Source organism: Gorilla gorilla, chromosome 16 (genome assembly GCF_029281585.2).
Source record: "Gorilla gorilla gorilla isolate KB3781 chromosome 16, NHGRI_mGorGor1-v2.1_pri, whole genome shotgun sequence".
NCBI lineage: Eukaryota > Metazoa > Chordata > Mammalia > Primates > Hominidae > Gorilla > Gorilla gorilla.
Genome location: NC_073240.2, coordinates 42,651,115 through 42,672,027, shown reverse-complemented (window position 1 = coordinate 42,672,027; position 20,913 = coordinate 42,651,115). Strand labels below are relative to the sequence as shown.

The window sequence follows — 20,913 nt, the reverse complement described above, 5'->3', positions numbered from 1 at the left end:
AGCTGGTACTGAACGGTGGCCAACGTTATCCAGTACTTTCTGTGTGAAGGCACCTGGCTAAGCGGTTGTTTAGGCAGAAGTGTAGTGAGAAGAAGTTGCTTTCCGGGTGGGGGCACCCTCTCCCAAAATGGCACCTTTTCAGTAATTTTAAAGATAACATTTTGATGTGAACAGGACATAGCCACCAGTCCTGTGAGTGAAGGAGTCAAAACATAGCCACTTTGAGATACGGTCTTGCTCTGTCACCCAGGCTGGAGTGCAGTGGCAAGATCTCAGCTCACTGCAACCTCCGCCTCCCAGGCTCAAGTGATCTTCCCAGCTCAGCCTCCCAAGTAGCTGGGATCACAGGCCCACACCACCACATCCAGCTACTTTTTTGTATTTTTGGTAGAGATGGGGTTTTGCCATGTTGTCCAGGCTGGTGTCAAACTCCTGAGCTCAGGCAGTCCACCTGCCTCAGCTTCCCAAAGTGCCGGGATTACAGGAATGAGCCACTGTGCCCAGCATAGCACTTTTTAAAACATTCTCTTTTCCACCTGCAAAGGCAGGTCCTGACCCCAGGCTGGCTCCCTCTGATATAAATCACCCTGCTAAGTATTTTATATGACTTATCTCATTTAAACAAAATAACCATTGTTTTCTCTATGATACGGATGAGGAAAATGAGGCTTAGGTGAAGAAAGTTGCTCAAGATCATGCAGCTGGACCACAGAGACTCTGCAGCTCTAGTGCTGGTGCTCAGAGTCAACACCAGTGCCCTGGTACCGGCAGTCCTGAGTCCACAAGGTGTGTTTCATGTTGTGGCTACAGGAGGGACAGAGGCTGCTGCAGGGGGGCCACCCAGCCTCGGAGGCCATCCAGGAGCAACTGGAGGAGCTGGGAGCACTCTGGGGTGAGCTGCAAGACAACTCCCAGAAGAAGGTGGCCAAGCTCCAGAAGGCCTGCGAGGTGAGGTTGTGCAGGCCGAGGGGTGGCTGGCCGGGCTCCAGGCCACTCCCTTCCTGCCTACCTCACTTTCTACCCTAGGCCCTGCGTCTGCGGCGGAGCATGGAGGAACTGGAGAACTGGCTGGAGCCCATCGAGGTTGAGCTGAGAGCCCCCACTGTGGGCCAGGCCCTGCCTGGGGTGGGCGAGCTCCTGGGCACACAGAGGGAGCTGGAGGCAGCAGTGGACAAGAAGGCCAGGCAGGCTGAGGCACTGCTGGGCCAGGCCCAGGCCTTTGTGAGGGAAGGCCACTGCCTTGCCCAAGATGTGGAAGAGCAGGCCCAGCGGCTGCTTCAGAGGTAGATCCACCCGTGCCCTCAGCTTCTCTTCCCTGCCTTCCTGGAGGGACCCCCACCCCTGCCCTCTTAACTGATGTCTTCTCATTTTCTCCCCTTGCCCATGGTGAGGGCCACAGCTGGGTGATCTGTGTCACCAGGTATCCCTAATACTGACACCCTGGTCCCTGCCTCCCTTGGTCCCACCCTCCACCGCTGCAGGTTCAAGAGCCTGAGGGAGCCCCTGCAGGAGCGCAGGATGGCCCTGGAGGCCCGGAGCCTCCTCTTGAAGTTCTTCAGGGACGCCGATGAGGAAATGGCCTGGGTGCAGGAGAAGCTGCCTCTGGCCGCTGCCCAGGACTATGGCCAGAGCCTGAGTGCAGTGCGGCACCTGCAGGAGCAGCACCAGGTGTGGGCCCACCCGGGGAGGGCCGGCCTCGCACGTGAGCAGGGCTTCTCAGCCAAGGAAATGGCACTCTCTGTGGCCCAGCCAGGAACTCTCTGCCTGTGGGGGCTTTTGGGATGCCCTGGATTCTTTGGGAGTCATGGGGACAGGGAACTCCTTGGGGACAAGTTAGTGGGGTCCCGTGAAACTTCAAGCACAACTGTGGGAGTCCCCCAAGGGTCAGCAACATCTGCATCCTCCTGCCTCCTCCCCCACAGAACCTGGAGAGTGAGATGAGCAGCCACGAGGCTCTGACCCGGGTGGTGCTGGGCACTGGGCACAAGCTGGTGCAGGCTGGGCACTTTGCCGCCCACGAGGTGGCCGCCCGGGTGCAGCAGCTGGAGAAGGCCATGGCCCACCTGCGGGCAGAGGCGGTGCGGAGGCGGCTTCTGCTGCAGCAGGCTCAGGAGGCCCAGCAGTTTCTGACTGAGGTGAGGGGAGTGACGGGCAGGGCACAGCAGGCAGGCCTGGAACACAGGGCAAGTGCGGCCGGGAGGTAACTCCGGGGCTCCTGGCCTGGGCACCTTTTCGTCTCCTCCACTCAGTGGTCTCCTGCCCCCAAGGGTTTCCTTCCACATGTTTCCCAGAACACAGCTGCTGGCTGGGTTGGCTTTTGTCTTTTTTCCCTCTAGATCAGTGGTTCTCAACCAGGGCTTTACATGAGAATCACCTGGCACCTTCACTTGGATGATTATACCTCTTACTTCAGAATGGTGAATACAATTGTAAAGGAAGAAAAACTGAAGTAAATGAAGTAAATAGGCTAATAAATGAAAGGGAGAAACACTGCAAGGAATATTTGCTAAAACTTGGTTTTAAGTGACAAAATCTATGCCTATGAACCAAGAATAAAATGTCTATTTTGCATGGAAAGAAACAATCACCTGGACCCTTTACAAAACACTGCCGCTCTGGCTGTGTGCCGGACCAGATGAGGCTGCTTAGGAGTGGGGCCAGGCCGAGGGAGCATGACAGCTCCCAGGTGATTCCCCTGTGCAGCCAGGCTGAGAATCGTGGCTGTAAATCCTGAGCCCTGGAGGGTGCCCCGGGAAAACGGATCTCTACTCTGTCACCCCAGCTCCTGGAGGCGGGATCCTGGCTGGCTGAGCGGGGCCATGTCCTGGACAGCGAGGACATGGGCCACAGTGCTGAAGCCACACAGGCCCTTCTGCGGCGGCTGGAGGCCACCAAGAGAGACCTGGAAGCGTTCAGCCCACGCATCGAGCGGCTGCAGCAGACAGCAGCACTCCTGGAGAGCAGGAAGAACCCAGAAAGGTGGGCGGGAGCCACACCATCCGGGAAGGAGCAGAGAGAAGCCCCCTACAGAGATGGCAGGAGACTGCTCCAGCCTGGAAAGGAAGGGCTGCAGTCCAGACTGTCGCTCTCTTCCCACAGCCCCAAGGTGCTAGCCCAGCTGCAGGCAGTTCGGGAGGCCCACGCAGAGCTGCTGCAGAGGGCAGAGGCCAGGGGGCACGGCCTGCAGGAGCAGCTGCAGCTACACCAGCTGGAGCGAGAGACCCTGCTCCTCGACGCCTGGCTGACCACCAAGGCGGCCACCGCTGAGTCCCAGGACTACGGGCAGGACCTGGAGGGTGTCAAGGTGAGTCACTCCTGAGCAAACCTCACGGGGAGTGGGCAGAGGCTGAGGAAGGCCTGCCTTGGGATGAAAGGGTTGCTGGGGAGTCAGCAGAAAGGAGCCTGGAGAGGGTGTCCTAGGGAGGATCCCGATGGTTCCAGAACCTGGGCTGAGGGATTTCAGAGCCATCAGAGTCTGCTGAGCTCTTCATGAGCTTTGAGAGCTCATGATACCATCTCGAGTGACCCTGCTGCGCCTCACACCTTTGCAGGTGCTGGAAGAGAAGTTTGATGCTTTCAGAAAGGAAGTGCAGAGCCTGGGCCAGGCCAAGGTGTATGCCCTGAGGAAGTTGGCAGGCACCCTGGAGCGGGGTGCACCCAGGCACTATCCCCACATCCAAGCCCAGAGCAGCCGCATTGAGGCCGCTTGGGAGAGGTTGGACCAAGCAATAAAAGCCCGCACAGAGGTAGGTGACCACAGGCCAGGCCGAGCTAAGGGGTGTCAGAGTCTTCAAAAAATCCCTCTAAGCCCTCCCTACCACAGGCTTTGGTTCCAACAAGACACACACCCTGCTGGCCTCAAGTGAATGCGCCTTCTCCCTCACCTGCTCAGCTTTCTTCCAGGAATTGGCTGCAGCCCAGGACATTCCATCTCTGTAGGTCCTGGGCTGGGGCTGCCTCCTGAGCTGACCCTGTCCCCCAGCCCCACGAGAGGCACTGCAGGTGGTACTGCCAGAGTCAGCCAGATCCCCGAGAACCGGCCTGCTCCCTCACGTGGACCCAACACCTCGCATCTGCCTTTCCCTGAGATGTACATGAGGCCCTCTCCTCTCCCCGCCCTCCCCACCCCCTGGCCTGCCGCAGACCCTTATCATCACGTTCACTGAGGGCTGCAGCATGGAGGATGGTTTCTGTACCTGGGGACACATCAAGCCCCATGGTCCTCCTTGTTCAAAAGGAGGTGGCCCAGAAGGCCATGTCTCCAGGGAGAAAGGAATCCTGGGAGCAGAGAACAGCCCTGAGCAGGTCCTTTCTCCTCTCCCAGAACTTGGCTGCAGCCCATGAGGTCCACAGCTTTCAGCAGGCAGCGGCTGAGCTCCAGGGAAGGATGCAGGAGAAGATGGCTCTGATGAAGGGAGAGGACGGAGGCCACAGCCTGTCATCTGTGCGGACCCTGCAGCAACAGCACAGGCGCCTGGAGGTGAGGCCCACGCCCTGCAGCCTGCCTGTCTGAGCCCCTGCCCAAAGGCGGTGGCTGAGGGGACCTATCTCAGCCCTCCCACCCCAGCCTGCTTCAGCCTCCTCTCCAGAAACCCAGATCCTTCCCTGAGGGGCCCTAGGACTTGGCCCAGCTTGTGCAGCAGAGTGGAGGTGGTTCCTCAGAGAGGCCTGGTGCTCCTGAATGCAGAGCACGCATCGGCTCAGTGGGGGGACTGAGGCCTGATCTCATGCTCTGGTTGCAGAGAGAGCTGGAAGCTATGGAGAAGGAGGTGGCACGGGTACAGACGGAGGCCTGCCGACTGGGCCAGCTACATCCTGCAGCTCCGGGGGGCCTGGCCAAGGTGCAGGAGGCCTGGGCCACCCTGCAGGCGAAGGCCCAGGAACGAGGCCAGTGGCTGGCGCAGGCTGCACAGGGCCATGCCTTCCTCGGGCGCTGCCAGGAACTGCTGTAGGTGTCCTACCTCAGCTGCTGGCTCAGCTCTACCCTGTGGGGTGGGGGTATCCTGGCTCTTGGGGGAGCTGGACCCTCCCTCCCCTGCTCCCCAGCCAGCCCTGACAACAGCTCCCTTCCCTGCCCCACAGAGCATGGGCACAGGAGAGGCAGGAGCTGGCGTCCTCCGAGGAGCTGGCTGAGGACGTGGCGGGGGCTGAGCAGCTCCTTGGGCAGCATGAAGAGCTGGGGCAAGAAATCAGGGAGTGCCGCCTTCAAGCCCAGGACCTGCGGCAGGAAGGACAGCAGCTGGTGGACAACAGCCACTTCATGTCCACGGAGGTGTGAACTCAGAGGGTGGGCCTGGGGTTGGGCTGGGGATGCAGCCTGATTGCCCAGGGCCTCAGGGCCCCTCACAGGCATGGAAACCAGCGGGAAAGGAAGGCTGGGCGCAGGCAGGGAGAGAGGCTGGGAAGGGGCAGGTGCAGGTCTCACAGCCTTCCCTCTGCACTTCCATTAACACTTGGCTCTCCAGCCCTGCCCTGCCCATGGTGGGAGCCCTACCCAAGCTGTCACCCATAGCAGCCCCTCCCCACCAGGTGACAGAGTGCCTGCAGGAGCTGGAAAGGCGGCTGCAGGAGCTGGAGGAGGCTTGGGCCCTGCGCTGGCAACGCTGTGCCGAGAGCTGGGGCCTGCAGAAGCTTCAGCAGAGGCTGGAGCAGGCTGAGGCCTGGCTGGCCTGCCGGGAGGGCCTCCTGCTGAAGCCCGACTATGGGGTGAGTGGGGGTCCTGCCCCTTAGCTGGCTACCAGGCTCTGGGCCCCCCCCCCAAGCTGGGCCTCACCTGAACATGCTTCTCCCCAGCACTCAGTGTCAGATGTGGAGTTGCTGCTGCACAGACACCAGGACTTAGAAAAGCTGCTGGCAGCCCAGGAAGAGAAGTTTGCCCAAATGCAGAAGACAGAGGTGACGACTGTCTCGGCTAGGGGCTGAGGGCTGGTGGGGGAACAGTCCCTCTCAGCCTGCAAGTCAGTGTCTCCCAGGGCGCTGAGCCCTCACCCGACCCTGCCTTACCTGCTCCTTTCCCTGGCCAGCTGCAGTGGTGGGAGAGGCACCATTGTGGACTGGGTGTGAGCCTCCAGAGCCAAAGCTGAAAGAGCTAGTGATGGGGAGGCAGGCCCCCTCTGACCGGGAGGGCTGGGGGAGGGGAGGTAGACGGGAACTCGAGGTGTGGCTGGTCTCCCTGACCTGGCTCACCTTGCCCACCTTGCCCACTCCCCAAGATGGAACAGGAGCTCCTGCTGCAGCCACAGGAGCTGAAGCCTGGGAGAGCTGGCAGCTCGCTGACATCCTTTCAGTGGAGGCCCTCTGGACACCAGGGGCTAGGAGCACAGCTGGCTGAGACGAGGGACCCCCAGGCAGGTGTCCCCATGGGGCTGCAGGCACCCCCGCCGTGGTCTCCCTGGAGCATGCAGTGGGGCTGCGGCTGGGGCTGTGGCGGTGAGGGCCCACACCCTGGAGCCAGTGCTGGGAGCCCGGGCACAGGAGCTGAGGGTCATTAGGAATAAAGATGGCTGTCTACAGCCGTACCACCCTGAACGTGCCCGATCTCATCTGATCTTAGAAGCTAAGCAGGGTCAGGCCTGGTTAGTACTTGGATGGGAGGAATAAAGAGAGCAGGGGGCAGTGGGTGCCTTGCCCACCTTCCTGAGGGTGCTGGTCCTGACATTTCTGGGCCCCATCTTGCATTTTCAGGATGCAAAGGGTACCCCCACCATGGAGGGGTCTTTGGAGTTCAAGCAGCACCTGCTGCCTGGCGGGAGGCAGGTAAGTGCCTGGAGATTCCTTCTCCAGGCAGCTCCCCACTTGCAGCAGCACTTGAGTGGCTCGAAGAGCCATCTGGGCCTGGCACCCTTGCACTGTGAACTTGGGCAGATGCCACCCCCCCACCATGCTGTCCAGGCAGTTTGGCTCCCTGGGACCCTTCCCAGCTTCTGCCAGCGCCCCCACCTACCCACCCCCACCCCCCCCAGGAGGTGCTGGGATTCCTCCTCCCCACCTGCTCTTCCCCTTCCACTTGGTTTCCCATCAGAGCCCCTCTGTGGCTTCCCTTTCCCCATTGGGACTTTGGTCCAATCCACTGCTTTTCCTGGGAAGCTCCACACACACGGTGAGGCGTGGACAGGCCCTAGCTCTGGCTTCCTGCATGTGGCTCATGCGACCTTCCCACCTCCTCTCCACAGCCTAGCTCGAGCTCCTGGGACAGCTGCCATGGGACCTTGCAGGGCAGCTCTCTCAGCATGTTCCTGGATGAGAGGATGGCAGCGGAGGTACCAGGCGGGGTAGGGGAGATGCAGACATCAGGGTGCTGGGAAACAAGGCAGAGGTGCCCCAGGACAGAGGGACCCCACAGGGAAAAGCTGAGATGGCCGCAGTGACCCCTGCCTCTCATCTCTCCTCAGAAAGTAGCTTCCATAGCCCTCCTTGACCTCACGGGAGCCCGGTGTGAGAGGCTGCGGGGCCGCCATGGCAGGAAACACACATTCTCCTTAAGGTGAGCGGAGAGACATGCACTCCGCCATCGCCCCCAGCAGCCACCTGGCTCAGCGGGGGCTGGAGGCGTGGGGGTCCCCAAAGGGACAGTGGAGTTTGACCTGTGACTGTGTGGGTGCCAGGCTGACCAGTGGGGCAGAGATCCTGTTTGCGGCACCGTCCGAAGAGCAGGCTGAGAGCTGGTGGCGAGCCCTGGGCAGCACTGCAGGTGGGCTTCAGGGAAAGGATGCGGGGAGGGCGGCCGACTCCCTGGGCCCCAAGCTCCTGGGCCCCTAGTGTTTTATGCATCCTAGGGAGGTTTCACAGTTAGCATCTCTCACCTCCAAGAAGTGGGACTTACTGTTTTTTCTCAAAGAATTTAGGTCCTAGAGAGGTTACGCAACTTGCCCAAGATCACACAGCTAATTAGCAGAGATGGGGCCAGTTTTGAACCCCCAGCTGTGTCCTGGTCCTGTTCTGCCCCTTTTGGAGTCTGCCACTCAGACTGCCCCAAGCCCTTCCTGCCAGAATCCTCATGGACTGTGTTCCTCCAAGAGCTTTCCAGGCTCTGTTCTGTCTGATCTGGGTGCTTCTCTAACCTTCTAGTCCTCAGACAACTAACTTTGAATGTCACCACCCTTGAGTTGTTTTGCAGACAGTAAGCAAGCCAGGTTCTACTTGGAGGAATATATAGAGACAACCCTTTGGACTTTCTTCCGTGGTCAGCGTGCTCTGCTGAGGCTCCGTGTGGACAGTGTGTTCAGGGAATGTGTCTGGGATCCTAGCTCTGTCGCTGGTTCCCCTGGACTCTCCTCCCAAGAGTCTGTCTTCCCAGAAGCCCAAAGGGATCTTGAGTTGTTCGACATTCCAGAATCCCCCACCTCCTAAGAAAGCTCAGCCTTTCTTAACTCGCCTGTGAGGAGTTTCCTAAGAGGCAGGACGCATGGGGGAAAAACCTGCCCACAAGTGCTCAGCCCGCCCCGCACCCACACGTGGGAAGGGCCTGGCATGGCCAGGCTGCCTAAGGCTGTGCTGAGCCTCCAGAAGCTGGAGGAAGGAGCAGCCAGACCTGGCGCCTGCAGATGGTCTGGGCCGGGCTAACCGTGGTTATTCCCTTGCTCTGCAGCCCAGAGTCTGAGCCCAGAACTCAAAGCCAAACCTGTCAGCTCTCCGAATGGGTGCACGACCAAGGATGCCCGGCCTGGATGTCTACTCAGGTGGGACACCTGGGTGGGGGAAGCAGGGCAGGGAGCCCTGGGCTTCAGTGGCTGGCAGGCGCTGTCCTCTGAAGCCTGAGGTTCTGGGCCTCAGACTTACTCTGTTGGGCTGTAGGGAAATGCTATTGGAACCCTCAGCTGCCCCTGCCCACTCTCAGCTGAGAGAGGAATCCAGGCCACAAAGCCCAGATTTCCACAGACTAGACAGTGGTCCCCTCCCAGGGCTCACTCCATGCTCTGGTGTGGGGACCCTGTAGATGAAGCTGCCCAGGCTCCCTGTGCCCTTCCTGCTCGGCTGCTTGTGGGAGGGACAGCCAGGTTTCCCTCTGCCCAGTGCTGAGAGCCTGCCTGGGTTTGTTTCCCATGCACTCCTCACTTTCCTCCCTCCTCTCCCCTCTCCAAGGCACAGCACATTGGCAGGACGGCCAGACCCTGCCCCACCCTTGTTCTAACCCGTTCTCTACCTGGTCCTCCCCTGCTTTCCCCAATCCCCACTCCATGGCAATGGAGAGGGCCAGCATGTCCCAGCCTGCAGGCCAGGGAGATGCGAAGGTTGGATGTGCGGGGGCAGGTGGCTCTTACCTGGCTCCTCAGTCCCTCCTTGTAGATCCCAGCATCATTTCGATGCTCAACCCCCCTCACCCACATCTCCTTCCCTTCCAAACCAGAGGGCTTCAGGCTCTCCAGGGGGAGGGGACACCTGGGGTTAGGTGAAAGTGGAGGAGGGAGTGGAGACAGGCAAATCCTCCGTGCATGGGCCCCATGCCAGGATGTGCCTAGACGTGCACACGCATATACAGCCGTGTGCCTGGAGGGCTCATACCATGAGGGGTGGCAGCCACGGCTGTGGTCTCCAGTGTAACCATCTGCTCCCAGTCCTGCAGAGCCCAATATATGATTTAGATGATGTGTTGCTGACGGGACAGGCCTTGTCCTGGACACAGTGGCTCCTGAGGCTACCAGGACAGCCATTTTTTTCTGCTGTCTCTAACCCAGGGCTGGGGTCGCTAGGCCAGCTGACAGACGTAGAGTTGGGTTATGAGAGTCGAGGCAATTCCCACCCACTCACCCGTCACTGTGGTCGCTGCTGCAGCACCTGTCAGCTCTGGAATCCACTCCCACGCTTATTCTAGGAGGCTGGCTGGTCCAGGGGAGGGCAGGGGCACCAGTGTTTGTTTGGAGAAGATTCTGGGGTGGCCATACCCTACTAAATTCATTCCGTTTTCCCAACAGGTCTGATCCCTGAGGTGAACCCCAGTGCAACACCAAACTTCAGGGGCACCAGCGAGGACACATCTAAGGGACCAGAATGAGACTCAGCTACAGGCAAAAGGGCTCCTTCCCGTGGCTGCTTCAACCCAGTTCCCCAGGCCCAGCTTCTGGAATAGACAGTTCCTTCTGGTTAGATGGGTCCTACCATGTGGCAGGAAACAGCCATTGCCTGGCCTCCCCCTGCATTCCTGTCTGGGTGAAGAGGAGACGTGTTATGGCAGAGCAGGTGGGCAAGGCCAGGGCTACCCCAGGCCCATGTGGCCTCCTCCTTGCTTGGAAGGGGTGACTCTGAGCACAGGTAGACGCAGATGTGTGCAGAGAATGTGCTCTTCAGAGGAAGAACACTGATGAGCGAGCTCTGTACCAGCCCTTGCCATGTACAGCCAAGAGCCTAGAATGACAGACATCGCCCTTCTCAGCAGTAAAACAGATGGTCTCAGCACCTCACATTTGTATGAGTCTGCAATGTATCAAGTGCTCCACTACTCAAGGTAGCGCAGAAGGGAAAACAGGCACAGGCCGGGGGGTTTTGGGTGATTACACAAATGGGCTTGGCCTCCTTACCCCACTGCAAACTGCTGAGGTGCAAGGGAGCTCCTAGCCCTCAGCCTGGACCCTGGGACAGTGCCACCTGAGCCCGAGGCTCTGAAGCACTGCGTGATGACAGTTCCCACCTGCAACTCAGCAGCCAGGGAATGAATGAGAGTCAGGGGTGGCAGGGCCAGGCAGGGGCCCCGGCCATCAGTGGGGCCTGCGCTGCCGCCTCCGCTGCACTGCCTGGCGCAGAGCCTCCAGCAGCTGCTCCTGGTTGTTGCAGACATTGTAATGTGTCAGGTGCAGCAGCTTGTCCACGTCCTCCTGGCTGTAGGTCACCTTCGTGTAGTGGTAGGGAGAGTCCGATGAAGACAGGTTCACCTCCCCAGCCGCCGCCACCTCGGGTGTCCGCCGGACCCCTGTGGAGAGAGTGCAGCCTGGCATGGGGAACACGTTGTGGGGAAGACGGGTTTGGAGAGGCACAGGGGACGGAGGAGGTGTAGGGGACTGGGGCAGCAGGATGGGGAGGTGAACAGCAGCTCACCAGGGGCCGAGTACTCCCGGAAGGAGTCGCTGACCAGACGAAAGTGCAGCACTGCCGGGGCACCGGGGCAGGTGGGGTTGGAGAAGGTGTGGCACTCCCGAGGCTGGAGCTGCTCTTCGGGGCTGGGCGAGATGGATGGGAACGGGATCCCCTGCTCCTGGCAGAACCGGCCCAGGAGCTGCAACTGCTGCAGGGCAGGCAGAAGGGGCTTCAGAGGGACAGGGCCCCTGGCATCCTCAACACTGGGGCTGACGTAAGATGCACAGGACCTGGGGCTCAAATGCCAAAACGGTCTCCAGTGGGGCCTACGAAGCCAGTCGTTGGAAAAAACTCTCCACACCTGACAGGCCTCGGTGGCAGCTCCTCTGGGGCTAGACGGAGCCGGGTTACTCCCAGCATTCCAGTTCTGACACTGGGAGCCAAAGCAGACTCAGCAGGTGGGCCCAGAGGCCCAGGACCACACCTCGCAGGTCAGTAAAGGGGACCCAGCTACAACATACCAGGAGAACCTCGCCAGCTTCCCAACTTCCGGAAAATGAGCTCCTATGGTGGCAAATTAAGATTCCAGTGTCCCAGTCACAGCTCCTAAAGGAAGCTGAACCAGACACTGGACTCCAAAGCCCCTCTCTTCAGGGGGCAGGGGCCACCCACCGCCTCCCTGGTGGGCTGCCCACCCTTCCCAACCTGGAAGGCTCCGTGGAGGTTGTAGTCCAATGACAGGATGAGGTCCACGTCCCGAGTGGGCTGCAGGAGGGGCAGGCAGCTGGTATTGCTGATGAGGTAGCCAACATCCAGCAGGCACAGGTGGGGCTCCGAGGGTGTCAGCTGGTTGGGGAGCCCATCCAGAGTGGTAGCTGGAAGGTTGGGGAGAGCAGCAATTGTCACAGATACCAAGGGTACCGGATTCCTGCTGGAAGGAGAGACTCTGGCCTCTGGTCCCTGCTCTCCTGCTGAACCAACACCCCCACAGCCCTGCAGGTGGGCCCTGGGTCCCCAAGACAAGGAGAAAAAGACCCCTGTTCCAAGTAGTCCAGGGAATCAAGCTCAAAGCAGGAGAATGGGAGTGGACCGTGAGGGGTATCTGGACTGGGGACTCAAGGCTCAGGTGGCCACAGGAGGACTTTGGAGAGAAGCAGGTACCTTTCCATGTGGAGAAGTGAGGATGCTGAAAGTAGTCTTTGTGGAAATGGAGGCCACGCAGGAAATTATGTGTGGCCTGGGCCAGTGGATGCCACGTCAGAAGATCGGTGAAAAACTCAGCTATCCTGCCGACTGTTGAGGGTGGTTCTTCTATCTTCAGAAGGGGGACCTGCTCCTTGTCTACACAGGCAAGGTGGGGAAATGGGGACTCCTGCACCTTTATCCCCACCTTGGTGGTGACCCTGGAGGGGGAAGAGGTGAGAACCCCCCGCCCCCTGGTGCAGCCCCAGCTGGCTGCCCCTTGGCACCCTTATGAAGGGGCCGGAGCACTTACCCAGGTTGGCCTGGTTCCTGACCCAGCGGTCCCAGAACTGGCTGGGCTCTGAGGCCCAGTATAAGCTGTCCTGGAGGTTGGCTGCATACAGGTTGCTCCAGATACCTGAAAGAGCGGCCGTGAGGGAAGAGGGCCCCCGACTCTTGTCCCAACCCTACCCTTCCCCATGGCCAGTCCTGGCCCAGGAAACTCTTCTGACCGAGGCTGCCCTCTCACCCAGGACCCATTTTCCCTGCTCGGCCCAGCTTCCCCAGCCTGCCAGTGCCCCTCACCTTCTAAGAAGCAGATGCGGGACTCAGGAAGCCTCTTCATCAGCTGCCCCATAAAGAACTCGGAACCAAAGAGCTCAGAGGGGATGAAGGCCCCGTACTTGGGGAAGCCGACCTCGTAGGGAGAGAACTCACACCACTCTGTGAGGAGGCCACCCCTCAGCCTCATGGTGCAGAGCCCTTAGGCACCCCCACCCCCACCCCGACCCAGAGTTTTGCTTTAGGGCAGCTGAGGACCAGGAGGCCCAGGCCTTGTGGCCTGGGCTTTGTGCACGGGACCTAAGGCCCCTGCCTCCTTCCCAAAGGGCTGAGGGACCCTGGTAGGGTGCTGGTCTCCAGAAAGCACGGGACCTGGCTCAGGAGAGGTGGGTGTGACATCTGCAATCTGCACAGAGGCCCCGTCTCCCCTTATTCCACCAACTGCAAGGGCACAGGTGTCAGCTCTTGGGCCACTCACCCCCAAATTCAAAAGTGGTCAGGCTCTGCCCCTTGGTGTTGAGGGCACAGTAGATGGGCAGAGGGTTCTGGCCATGACTCAGGGCCTCCCGTTGATCTGAGAGCTTGTGGTCAATGGGGCTGGGGAAAGACGCGTAGAACCTAAACCCACAGCTGCCTGGGTACCCAGGGCCTTTCCCACCCTGCTGTCCAGCACCGAGCCCCAGCTCCAGCCCTTGCCCTGGCTCTGCCCCCAGGCTGCAGCCCCCGCACCTCATCATGCAGCAGCGCCTCGTTGATGAGGGCCCGCAGGTTGGTGAAGCAGCTTGGGTAGCCCAAGCGGGCACGCCCGGCCAGCTCCTGCCGGTACCGCTGCAGCTGGCTGGGGGCCAGCACACCCAGCTTGTTCTTGGTCACCTGGGTCTTCAGCAACTCAGTGGGCCCCGCCAGGTCCTTCTGAGACCACTCTGCGTCCTCATAAAGGTTGGCCAAGGCCCTGGGAAAAGCCAGAGCCAGAGGGCTGTCACTGAAGGACCCCGTCTAGACCCCACGTGCCCCGGGCTTTCTAGGACAATGGCCTGGCAGGGACCTTCCCAGGGTCCCCTTAAGCACGTTTCTCCCTGGCACATTCATTCTCCCAGCCCTTCTAGTTTTCTCAGAGGCCTAGGAGAACCCTGGCACCAGCACCCCCTGCCACACAGGGTCCAGCATCAGCCTGCCCCCAGCTCACCAGGTGGAGCCCGAGGCCCCGCTGATGTAGGAGACGCAATCCAAGAGGCCCAGCTCCTTCAGGCCAGCCAGCTGCCCATACAGGGAAGTCATTGCCTGGATCCCACCACCAGTGGCCATAATAGCTACCACTGGGATCTGGAAAAGAAGAGAGCCAGGCCTGTAGAGGCCCTAGGGATGGGGAAGGCCAAGTCACAGGAAGAAGAGGTAGCAGGTCAAGTGGCCACCCAGCCCACAGCTAAGGCCTGATCACAGGTCTTGGGACCAGTTCTGAGTCAGCCCTGGGGGCCAGAAACAGCCTTTTGAGTGCCCAGCTCCTCCAGTCCTAAGGGCTCCGGGAAAAAATGGCCCAGGCAAGTTCTGAGCCTCATCTCCTTGCCCTCAGCCCCCGAGCCTGATGCTCACTTTCTGGAAGCCCGAGGGCCCGCCTCAAAATTTTCCCAAATTGCCATCACTCCCCCAGGAGATGGCCCAGGCTAATATGAACCTCCTGAAGCACCCTGGGCCAACAGGCCTCATAGCAGATATCTGTCTCCCTCCTCAGACAGGCTAGGCTGAGAACCAAGAAACAGAGTAGGAAAGCCAGCCCTATGAGGTAGCTCCCATGAGGGCTCCAGGTGCCTCAAGCAACACTCTGCCTGTACCAAGTCCCTTCTAACACCAGGTGAGAGCAAGCAGGGTGGGGACAGGCAGCTACGAGCTCTGGTCTAGATCGGGGACAAGCAGCTCCAGTGTTCAGCACCAGGAGCTAGGCCCAAGCAAGCCCGGGGACACCCCATCCAGCCCAGCCCCCAAACCTCATCCTCCTGCAGGTCTCCGTCCAGCTGCAGGGCCTGCCTCAAGGCCGCGGCCACCACCTGCTTCCTCCTGGCTCAGGAAGGCCTGCTCCTCTGCACAGGGCCCGAAGCCCAGTCGCACGGCCAGCTCCCTCAGTCTGGCCGGGGAAGGAAGAGACTGTGAGACAGCTCTCAACCCTCCCCAGAGAATGGAAAGCTGGGTCTGCCTCACCTGTAATACCTACTGCCCTCCCTCCTCTCCCCAACCCTCAATGCCACTCCCGTGTCACAAGACTGAAGTTTGACACCTGGGGAGAGTGTGTCCATGTGGACATGCTTGGGAATGCAGCAAAGCAGACTGGCAGGACCCAGAATGCCATGGCCGAAAGAGGCTGCTTGGGGTCCCAGGTGCAGACAGGCCCCCAGGCAGGCCCCATACCATAGATCCCCCCTCCAAGTCTCGTGTTCTGTCCCTTACCCACGGAGTTCAAAGCACTTTGGGAGGCTGAGGCAGGCATATAACTTGCCTTGAGGACCAGCCTGGCCAATGTGGGGAAACCCCGTCTCCACTAAAAATACAAAAATTAGCTGGGTGTGGTGGTGGGCACCTGTAATCCCAGCTACTCGGGAGGCTGAGGCAGGAGAATCGCTTGAACCCCAGAGGCGGAGGTTGCAGTGAGCCAAGATCGCGCCATTGCACTCCAGCCTGGGCGACAGAGAGAGACTCCATCTCAAAAAAAATGGGCAGGGGGCGGGGCAGAAAAGGACCAATAATCCTGTGTCTGTGAGGTGAGAAGCCACTCTCTCAAGACAGAGGGCCAGGGTGGGCGACAACTCTACGGAGATCATTTAAGGTCCAGCCATAACAGCTTCCACCCAAAAGGGCGCAATTTCCCCTCTTCTCTCCCTTGGTTTTCCTGCCCTCTCTGCACCCCAAACCATGTTACCATTTTCCATCCTCGCCTCCCTGCGTTTTCCAGCCAAACATTTATCAAGTGCTCCCCGGGTGCCTGGCACTGGGCCAGTCACTCACCCCTCTGACCATAGGTGCTAAGACTCCTCCCAGTACTCCTCCCAGTACTTCGTGCCCCCCCCCGAGCGCAAGCCTGAGCCCCTTCAGAGAGCATGAGGATGAGGGGCGGCTGTTTCTCCCCCTCACTCCTCCAGGCCTCCTCCAGCCCTGCGCCCTGGTTGTTTTCCAGGGCCTTGCCCAGTTCCCAGCCAGGCCTCTCACCCTGTTTCTTTTTTCATCTCCACTCTCATCAGGGGCTCCTGAAAACCGTGAAGGCCCCAGTCACAAAAGGTCAGCCACCTCCACCCAGCTCTGGTCCTCTTACCCTGATCCCCGGCGCACCACCCCCGCCCCGCCACTGTCTGCACAGGCACCAGGCCTGAAGCAGGGATGCTCAGAGGACACTCCCCAAAGAGCCTGGCCCCAACACCTGCTCAAGGTGTGACCCACGGAGAAGCGGGAAGCAGGCCCCTCCCTTTGTGGCCTTGGTCCCAGCCCCATCCAGGCGCCTTGCTTCCTTCCCTGGGAGGCCAGTACCTGGGACGTGGGGAAGACAAGCCTCACCACTTGACCAGAGGGCAGGGCACTCAGTGGCACCTTTAGTTGCTCCTCAGGGGCATCCTGCAGGGGACAAAGAATGGAGACCTAAGAATCTTTACACTTCCACTCCTAGCAAAGACCTCACCAAACTCCCGCCGGCAGCCATAGAGGTATGGGAGGGACGGGAAGGGGAGGCCAGCATGAGCCCACACATGCTGCCAGGGTGCCCACTCTGCCAGGTGGAGCAGAGGTCAGACTGGGAGGAGGTGCAGAGGGAGGGAGGAAGTTCTGGGGGCCCCACCTCGAGGGAGCGAGGCACACTACCTGCAGGTGAATACTCAGCTCCTGCTCCCAGCAGGCTGGGCAGTGGAAGCGGAAGGTGCCAGTGCCCACAGAGGCCTCCTGCGGACCCTCACAGGACCCAGGAACCACAAGCTGAACTCTGCGCTCTGAGGCTGGAAACAAGAACCAGAGCAGAGAGGCTGGGGACGGTATCTCTGCCCACAGAACCCATCTTGCTGCGTGGCCTGGAGGGCACCTCCCTCTCCCCGCTGAAATAGTCTGGTGGAGATGGATCCCCCACCACGGTCCCCCGAGAAGGCCTAAGGGGAAAGCTCAGGCCCCAGGGAGAATTGTCCAATGCTTAAAGGGGGAAGACAAGAGCTGAGAGCCAGGGGCTGTCCCAGTGGGTTGGGGACTCACACTTCTGGTATCCTGTCTCCTCCAGTTGAACGTGCAAGCAGGAGAGCTCCCGGGCCTGAGTCATGAAGACAGCCCCTCAGACACTAACCCCACCCCCCATTCAGGGACCCCACCCTCACAGCACCCTGGCTGCTGCTGGTCTGCACTTCATTACCTGGGCCCTTGAGATTGTATTCCCTTAACAAACTGAAATCCCAGGGTCCCCAGGCTGAGGCAGCGGTGGGCCTGTACCTCAAGTCGCTGGCATGAGGGAGTCCCGGGGACCCCAGACCGCCTCCCAGAGCACTGGCACACTCACCACCAGAACGCCATTGCTGACGAGCCACTCGCCACGGTCAGCCCTGGAAAGAGCCCCCAGAGCCCCCTCAGCAGGAGTCCAGGTTCCCACCCCACAGAGACCTGGGCATCCCCCAGGCACTAGTGCTGTCCTTCCCACAAGGCACTCCCACCCAAACTGCCCCAGGCCCCTGACTCACAGACTCTGCAGGCAAAATTCAACTTCCAGGCGCCCCTCACCCTGGGAAGAGAGCCAGAAGTAAGTTAGAAAGGGTCAGAAGGAGTGCACATATGTCAGTGAGTATGAGAGACATGCGTGTGTGTGCATGCGTGCGCGTGGAGATTTCAACCCAGACACCAGCTAGGGCTGCCGTGGAAACACCGCCTTGCCTGAGGGCTCAGCGAGAAGCTCTCGCGCCGGAACTCCCCAGCCCGCAGAGTCCCTGCATCAAACAGTACTGACAACACAGGGTCATCTCCGGTCACCAGGTCCTGGTCAAAGACTTTCAGTTCCATGACATTCTGGAGGGGAAAAGAGTGACAGGGCTGCAGGAGGGAGGGGACAGGAAGGTGAGCAGGGCAGCGGCAGTGGCTGGCGAGGATGTGGGTAGAGTCAGCGCTGATGCCTGGCCCACCTTGAGCTGCCTGTGGATCCTGAAGTGAAAGCTCTGGTTCCAGACAGGGCTACTGCTGTTCTTCACCGTGCGTGTCTGGAGCCTGTGGCTGCAGGCCGTGGGCAGCCAGAGAGTCACGTAGCAGTCAGAGGGGGTCACTGCGGGAAGGAACAAGTGCCCAGCGGTGGACAAGAGCCCTTCCCAGCCGCCCAGACCCACTTCCTTCCATCACCTAGAGCCCCATGTGGGTTAAGACTGAGGGGGAGGGGAAGTGGGGGGAAGTGGGGGCCAGAGGCAGAGCCCCAGCTGCCACCTTCCACCCAGAAGCTCCTCTCAGCTCCCTCCTCTAGGCCCTGCCCACCGGCCCACCCGCCTCCACCAAATCCAGCCACAGCACCCTCCTCCTCAGCACCCTCCTCCTCCCTCAGCCCAGCACAGGGGCCAGGGCGGTGCGCACTCACCTAGGTCCTTAGAGGGTAGGCGATGGGCCTGCAGGACACGAACCGTGAGCAGGCAGGTCCTGGACACCTCTGCCTGCAGAGGTGGGAGAGGGGAGACCTGCTACGGGCTGATGAAGCCAAGGGTGACAGGGGCCACAAAGGAGGCTGGAGCAGTGCCTCAAGGCCTAATCCTGAACCCCAGGCCCATCCTCCATCTCATCAGAATCCTGAATCAACAAGAGGAGACATGGTATCTCCATCATGACGCCTGCCAGCACTTACACAATGCTCTGCGCCGGCTCTGGGCCAAGGGCTTTGCATACATTAACTCATTTATTGCACAACCACCTCATGCACAGATACTATTTACGATGGCCCACTCCACAAGGAAACTCAGGCACAGAGAAGCAGTCACTTGCCTGAGGTCCACAATTGGGGTTGGAGCCCGGGCAGGCTGGCTCCAGATTTATGCCTCACACAGACCTGCTTCCACCTTCTCGGGCTAGTATCCTTCAGGCTCTCCACCCCACATCCCCAGCCCACACCCCAGCTAAGCAGCTTTCCGGCTGGTCTTGGGTGGCAGGGGACATAAGCTATCGAGGGAGGGGAAGCAGCACATCAGGGCCTTGGGCCCCAGGCTGAGCTGCTCTCGCACCCTCCCTCCACCCTGGTCAGAAGAGCATCCTGGAAATGGGTTCTCTCCTGGGCAGGGGAGGCGGCTCCTAGCTCAGACCCCTCACAGGCTGTCATGTCCTCCAGGTCCTGCCAGGTCAGGCTGAAGATGGTCCCCCGCTAGCTCCCTCCAAACCCATGCCCCTGGTTCTGGGAATGCAGCCTGGCAGGCGCACCGGGACCAGGGAAGCCTGTGCCAACTGCTTCCTTTCGGCCTTCCACCTGCCTCCGCAAGGACCCTAACAGGTCAAGTCCAGGGAGCAACCAGGTCCAGGGCAGTGCTGGAGGGCCTCATCCACCAGGGTCAGCCCAGGGCCCTCACACTCCAGGCAACTGAGTCAGAGGAGCATGGAGGAGCCACTTGCTTCCAGGGCCTCAGGGCGGCAGCTGGGAGCCTCTGAGTCTCCAGGGCCCAAATCTATGTTGCCAGGGAGCTCTGCCAGGAGCCCGTTCCCAGGACAGAAAACACTCAGGACGGATCCCTCATCCCCAAGCCTCCTTCTCCCCTGGCTTCTGCCCACTACCCTGGTCTTGTGGTCAATAAACTCCCCTCCCTACCCCTGGAGAAGACCACAGCTCCTATAAGAAACATATTAACTAGGCCCCAGGTAGAGACCAGGGGTCCCAGTAGTGACCCAGGGCCCTGCCAGGCCTTACCACAGCCATGAGACTGAGTCCTCAGGAGCAGGAATGATGGGGCAGTGGCCACAGGATCAAGGATTGTCAGCTTTCTAACCCAGAGCCAGGGATGTGATGTCCCAATTGGTCCCAAGTCCCTCCTACCCGCCGCCTCTGCTCCACCTAAGCTCCACACCCACTCCTGAACCAGCCACCTGTCCAGGAAATGAGGCACCCTAAGCCTATACTAGAGCTCCTGATACCTCTGTGGCATTCGCCAGCCTTTACCAGCTGGGCCTGCCCCACCCAGCCCTGCAATCCCAGCCTGGAGAGCTTGCTGCCAGGGGCTGAGCAGAAGGAAAGCAGGGGTGAGTCCCAGAACAGCAGCCAAGAGAAGAGTGGAGTTCCCTGTCACAGGCCTTTCGCAACTCTGGCACCTGTTGGACAGGAATGCCCAGTCTTGATGGCAGGGCTCCATCAATCTGAGATGAACACCCGGGCCCCCTCACGACAGGCAGGGGAGTGGCTGTCACATAAAACAGCCCTTCAAAGCTAGGTGCTGAGTGGCCGGGGATGAGGCCTGTGGGTTGGCACTCAGGGGCAGGGGGTTCTTCTGCCTCCAGGGCATGGTTTGTGGGGGGGTCAGCGTGTGGAGACCAACTCTTTCCTCAGAGGGACAGCCCCAGGAGAGGCGGGGGCTTCCATCCCTTCCTGCCTGTGCCTGTTATGGGAGAAACAGGGGTTATCCCCAGGGCACCAGGTCCCACCTGCTGCCCCTGAACTGGGGGAGGACAGTAACCATAGGAGAGCTAGGAATAGCTCTCAAGGTCCTGGGCCAAAGAGGTCCGGACCAGAGAGCTACAAGACTCAGGTCTGCTTGCTTGTCCCAGGGAGGGGCTGCGGTGGCTCTCATGGACAGCGGGACTTGGGCAGCTGATGGCTCTTTGGGCCCAGGCTGGGATCCAGCCCTCACCCCCAGTGAAGGTCACCCTGAAGTTTTTACCTGAACCTTCAGGCCCTCCTTAGACCACAGAAGGCAACTTCAAGAGGGAGGATCAGAACATACGACTCATAAGCCAGGCTCAGTGGCTCACACCTGTAATCCCAGCACTTTTGGGAGGCCAAGGCAGGTGGAGATCAAGACCATACTGGCTAACACGGTGAAACCCCGTCTCTACTAAAAATACCAAAAAATTAGCCGGGCATGGTGGCACGCACCTGTAGTCCCAGCTACTTGGGAGGCTGAGGCAGAATAGTGTGAACCTGGGAGGCGGAGCTTGCAGTGAGCTGACATCACACCACTGCACTCCAGCCTGGGCAACAGAGCG

General features: G+C 60.1%; 2 protein-coding genes across 2 annotated transcripts in view; one reads left to right on the top strand and one right to left on the bottom strand.

Annotated features, from left to right (window-relative positions):
- The window catches only part of SPTBN5 (spectrin beta, non-erythrocytic 5), a 45,316-nt gene extending 35,005 nt beyond the window's left edge, over positions 1–10,311 (top strand). The window contains exons 49-67 of the mRNA XM_055363477.2: positions 811–948; positions 1,027–1,283; positions 1,482–1,668; positions 1,923–2,135; positions 2,783–2,979; positions 3,100–3,304; positions 3,552–3,746; positions 4,325–4,480; positions 4,743–4,948; positions 5,083–5,272; positions 5,530–5,706; positions 5,794–5,895; positions 6,213–6,347; positions 6,685–6,756; positions 7,173–7,259; positions 7,392–7,483; positions 7,605–7,690; positions 8,588–8,678; positions 9,912–10,311. Coding sequence (XP_055219452.2) covers positions 811–948; positions 1,027–1,283; positions 1,482–1,668; positions 1,923–2,135; positions 2,783–2,979; positions 3,100–3,304; positions 3,552–3,746; positions 4,325–4,480; positions 4,743–4,948; positions 5,083–5,272; positions 5,530–5,706; positions 5,794–5,895; positions 6,213–6,347; positions 6,685–6,756; positions 7,173–7,259; positions 7,392–7,483; positions 7,605–7,690; positions 8,588–8,678; positions 9,912–9,924 — 2,799 coding nt within the window. The 3' untranslated portion in view covers positions 9,925–10,311. The remainder of the gene's footprint in view (positions 1–810; positions 949–1,026; positions 1,284–1,481; positions 1,669–1,922; positions 2,136–2,782; positions 2,980–3,099; positions 3,305–3,551; positions 3,747–4,324; positions 4,481–4,742; positions 4,949–5,082; positions 5,273–5,529; positions 5,707–5,793; positions 5,896–6,212; positions 6,348–6,684; positions 6,757–7,172; positions 7,260–7,391; positions 7,484–7,604; positions 7,691–8,587; positions 8,679–9,911) is intronic.
- An 88-nt stretch (positions 10,312–10,399) lies between these two features.
- On the bottom strand, positions 10,400–20,796 carry PLA2G4B (phospholipase A2 group IVB). The gene is given in 21 exon segments (XM_055363478.2): positions 10,400–10,903; positions 11,029–11,215; positions 11,713–11,882; positions 12,169–12,348; positions 12,503–12,607; positions 12,775–12,912; positions 13,229–13,347; positions 13,478–13,702; positions 13,937–14,073; positions 14,733–14,804; positions 14,806–14,869; positions 15,946–15,983; positions 16,261–16,344; positions 16,588–16,718; positions 16,966–17,020; positions 17,264–17,306; positions 17,442–17,482; positions 17,632–17,763; positions 17,877–18,013; positions 18,317–18,389; positions 19,625–20,796. Coding segments are annotated over 21 exon segments (2,352 nt in total). The 5' UTR covers positions 19,634–20,796; the 3' UTR covers positions 10,400–10,691.
- Between the last annotated feature and the right edge of the window lie 117 nt (positions 20,797–20,913).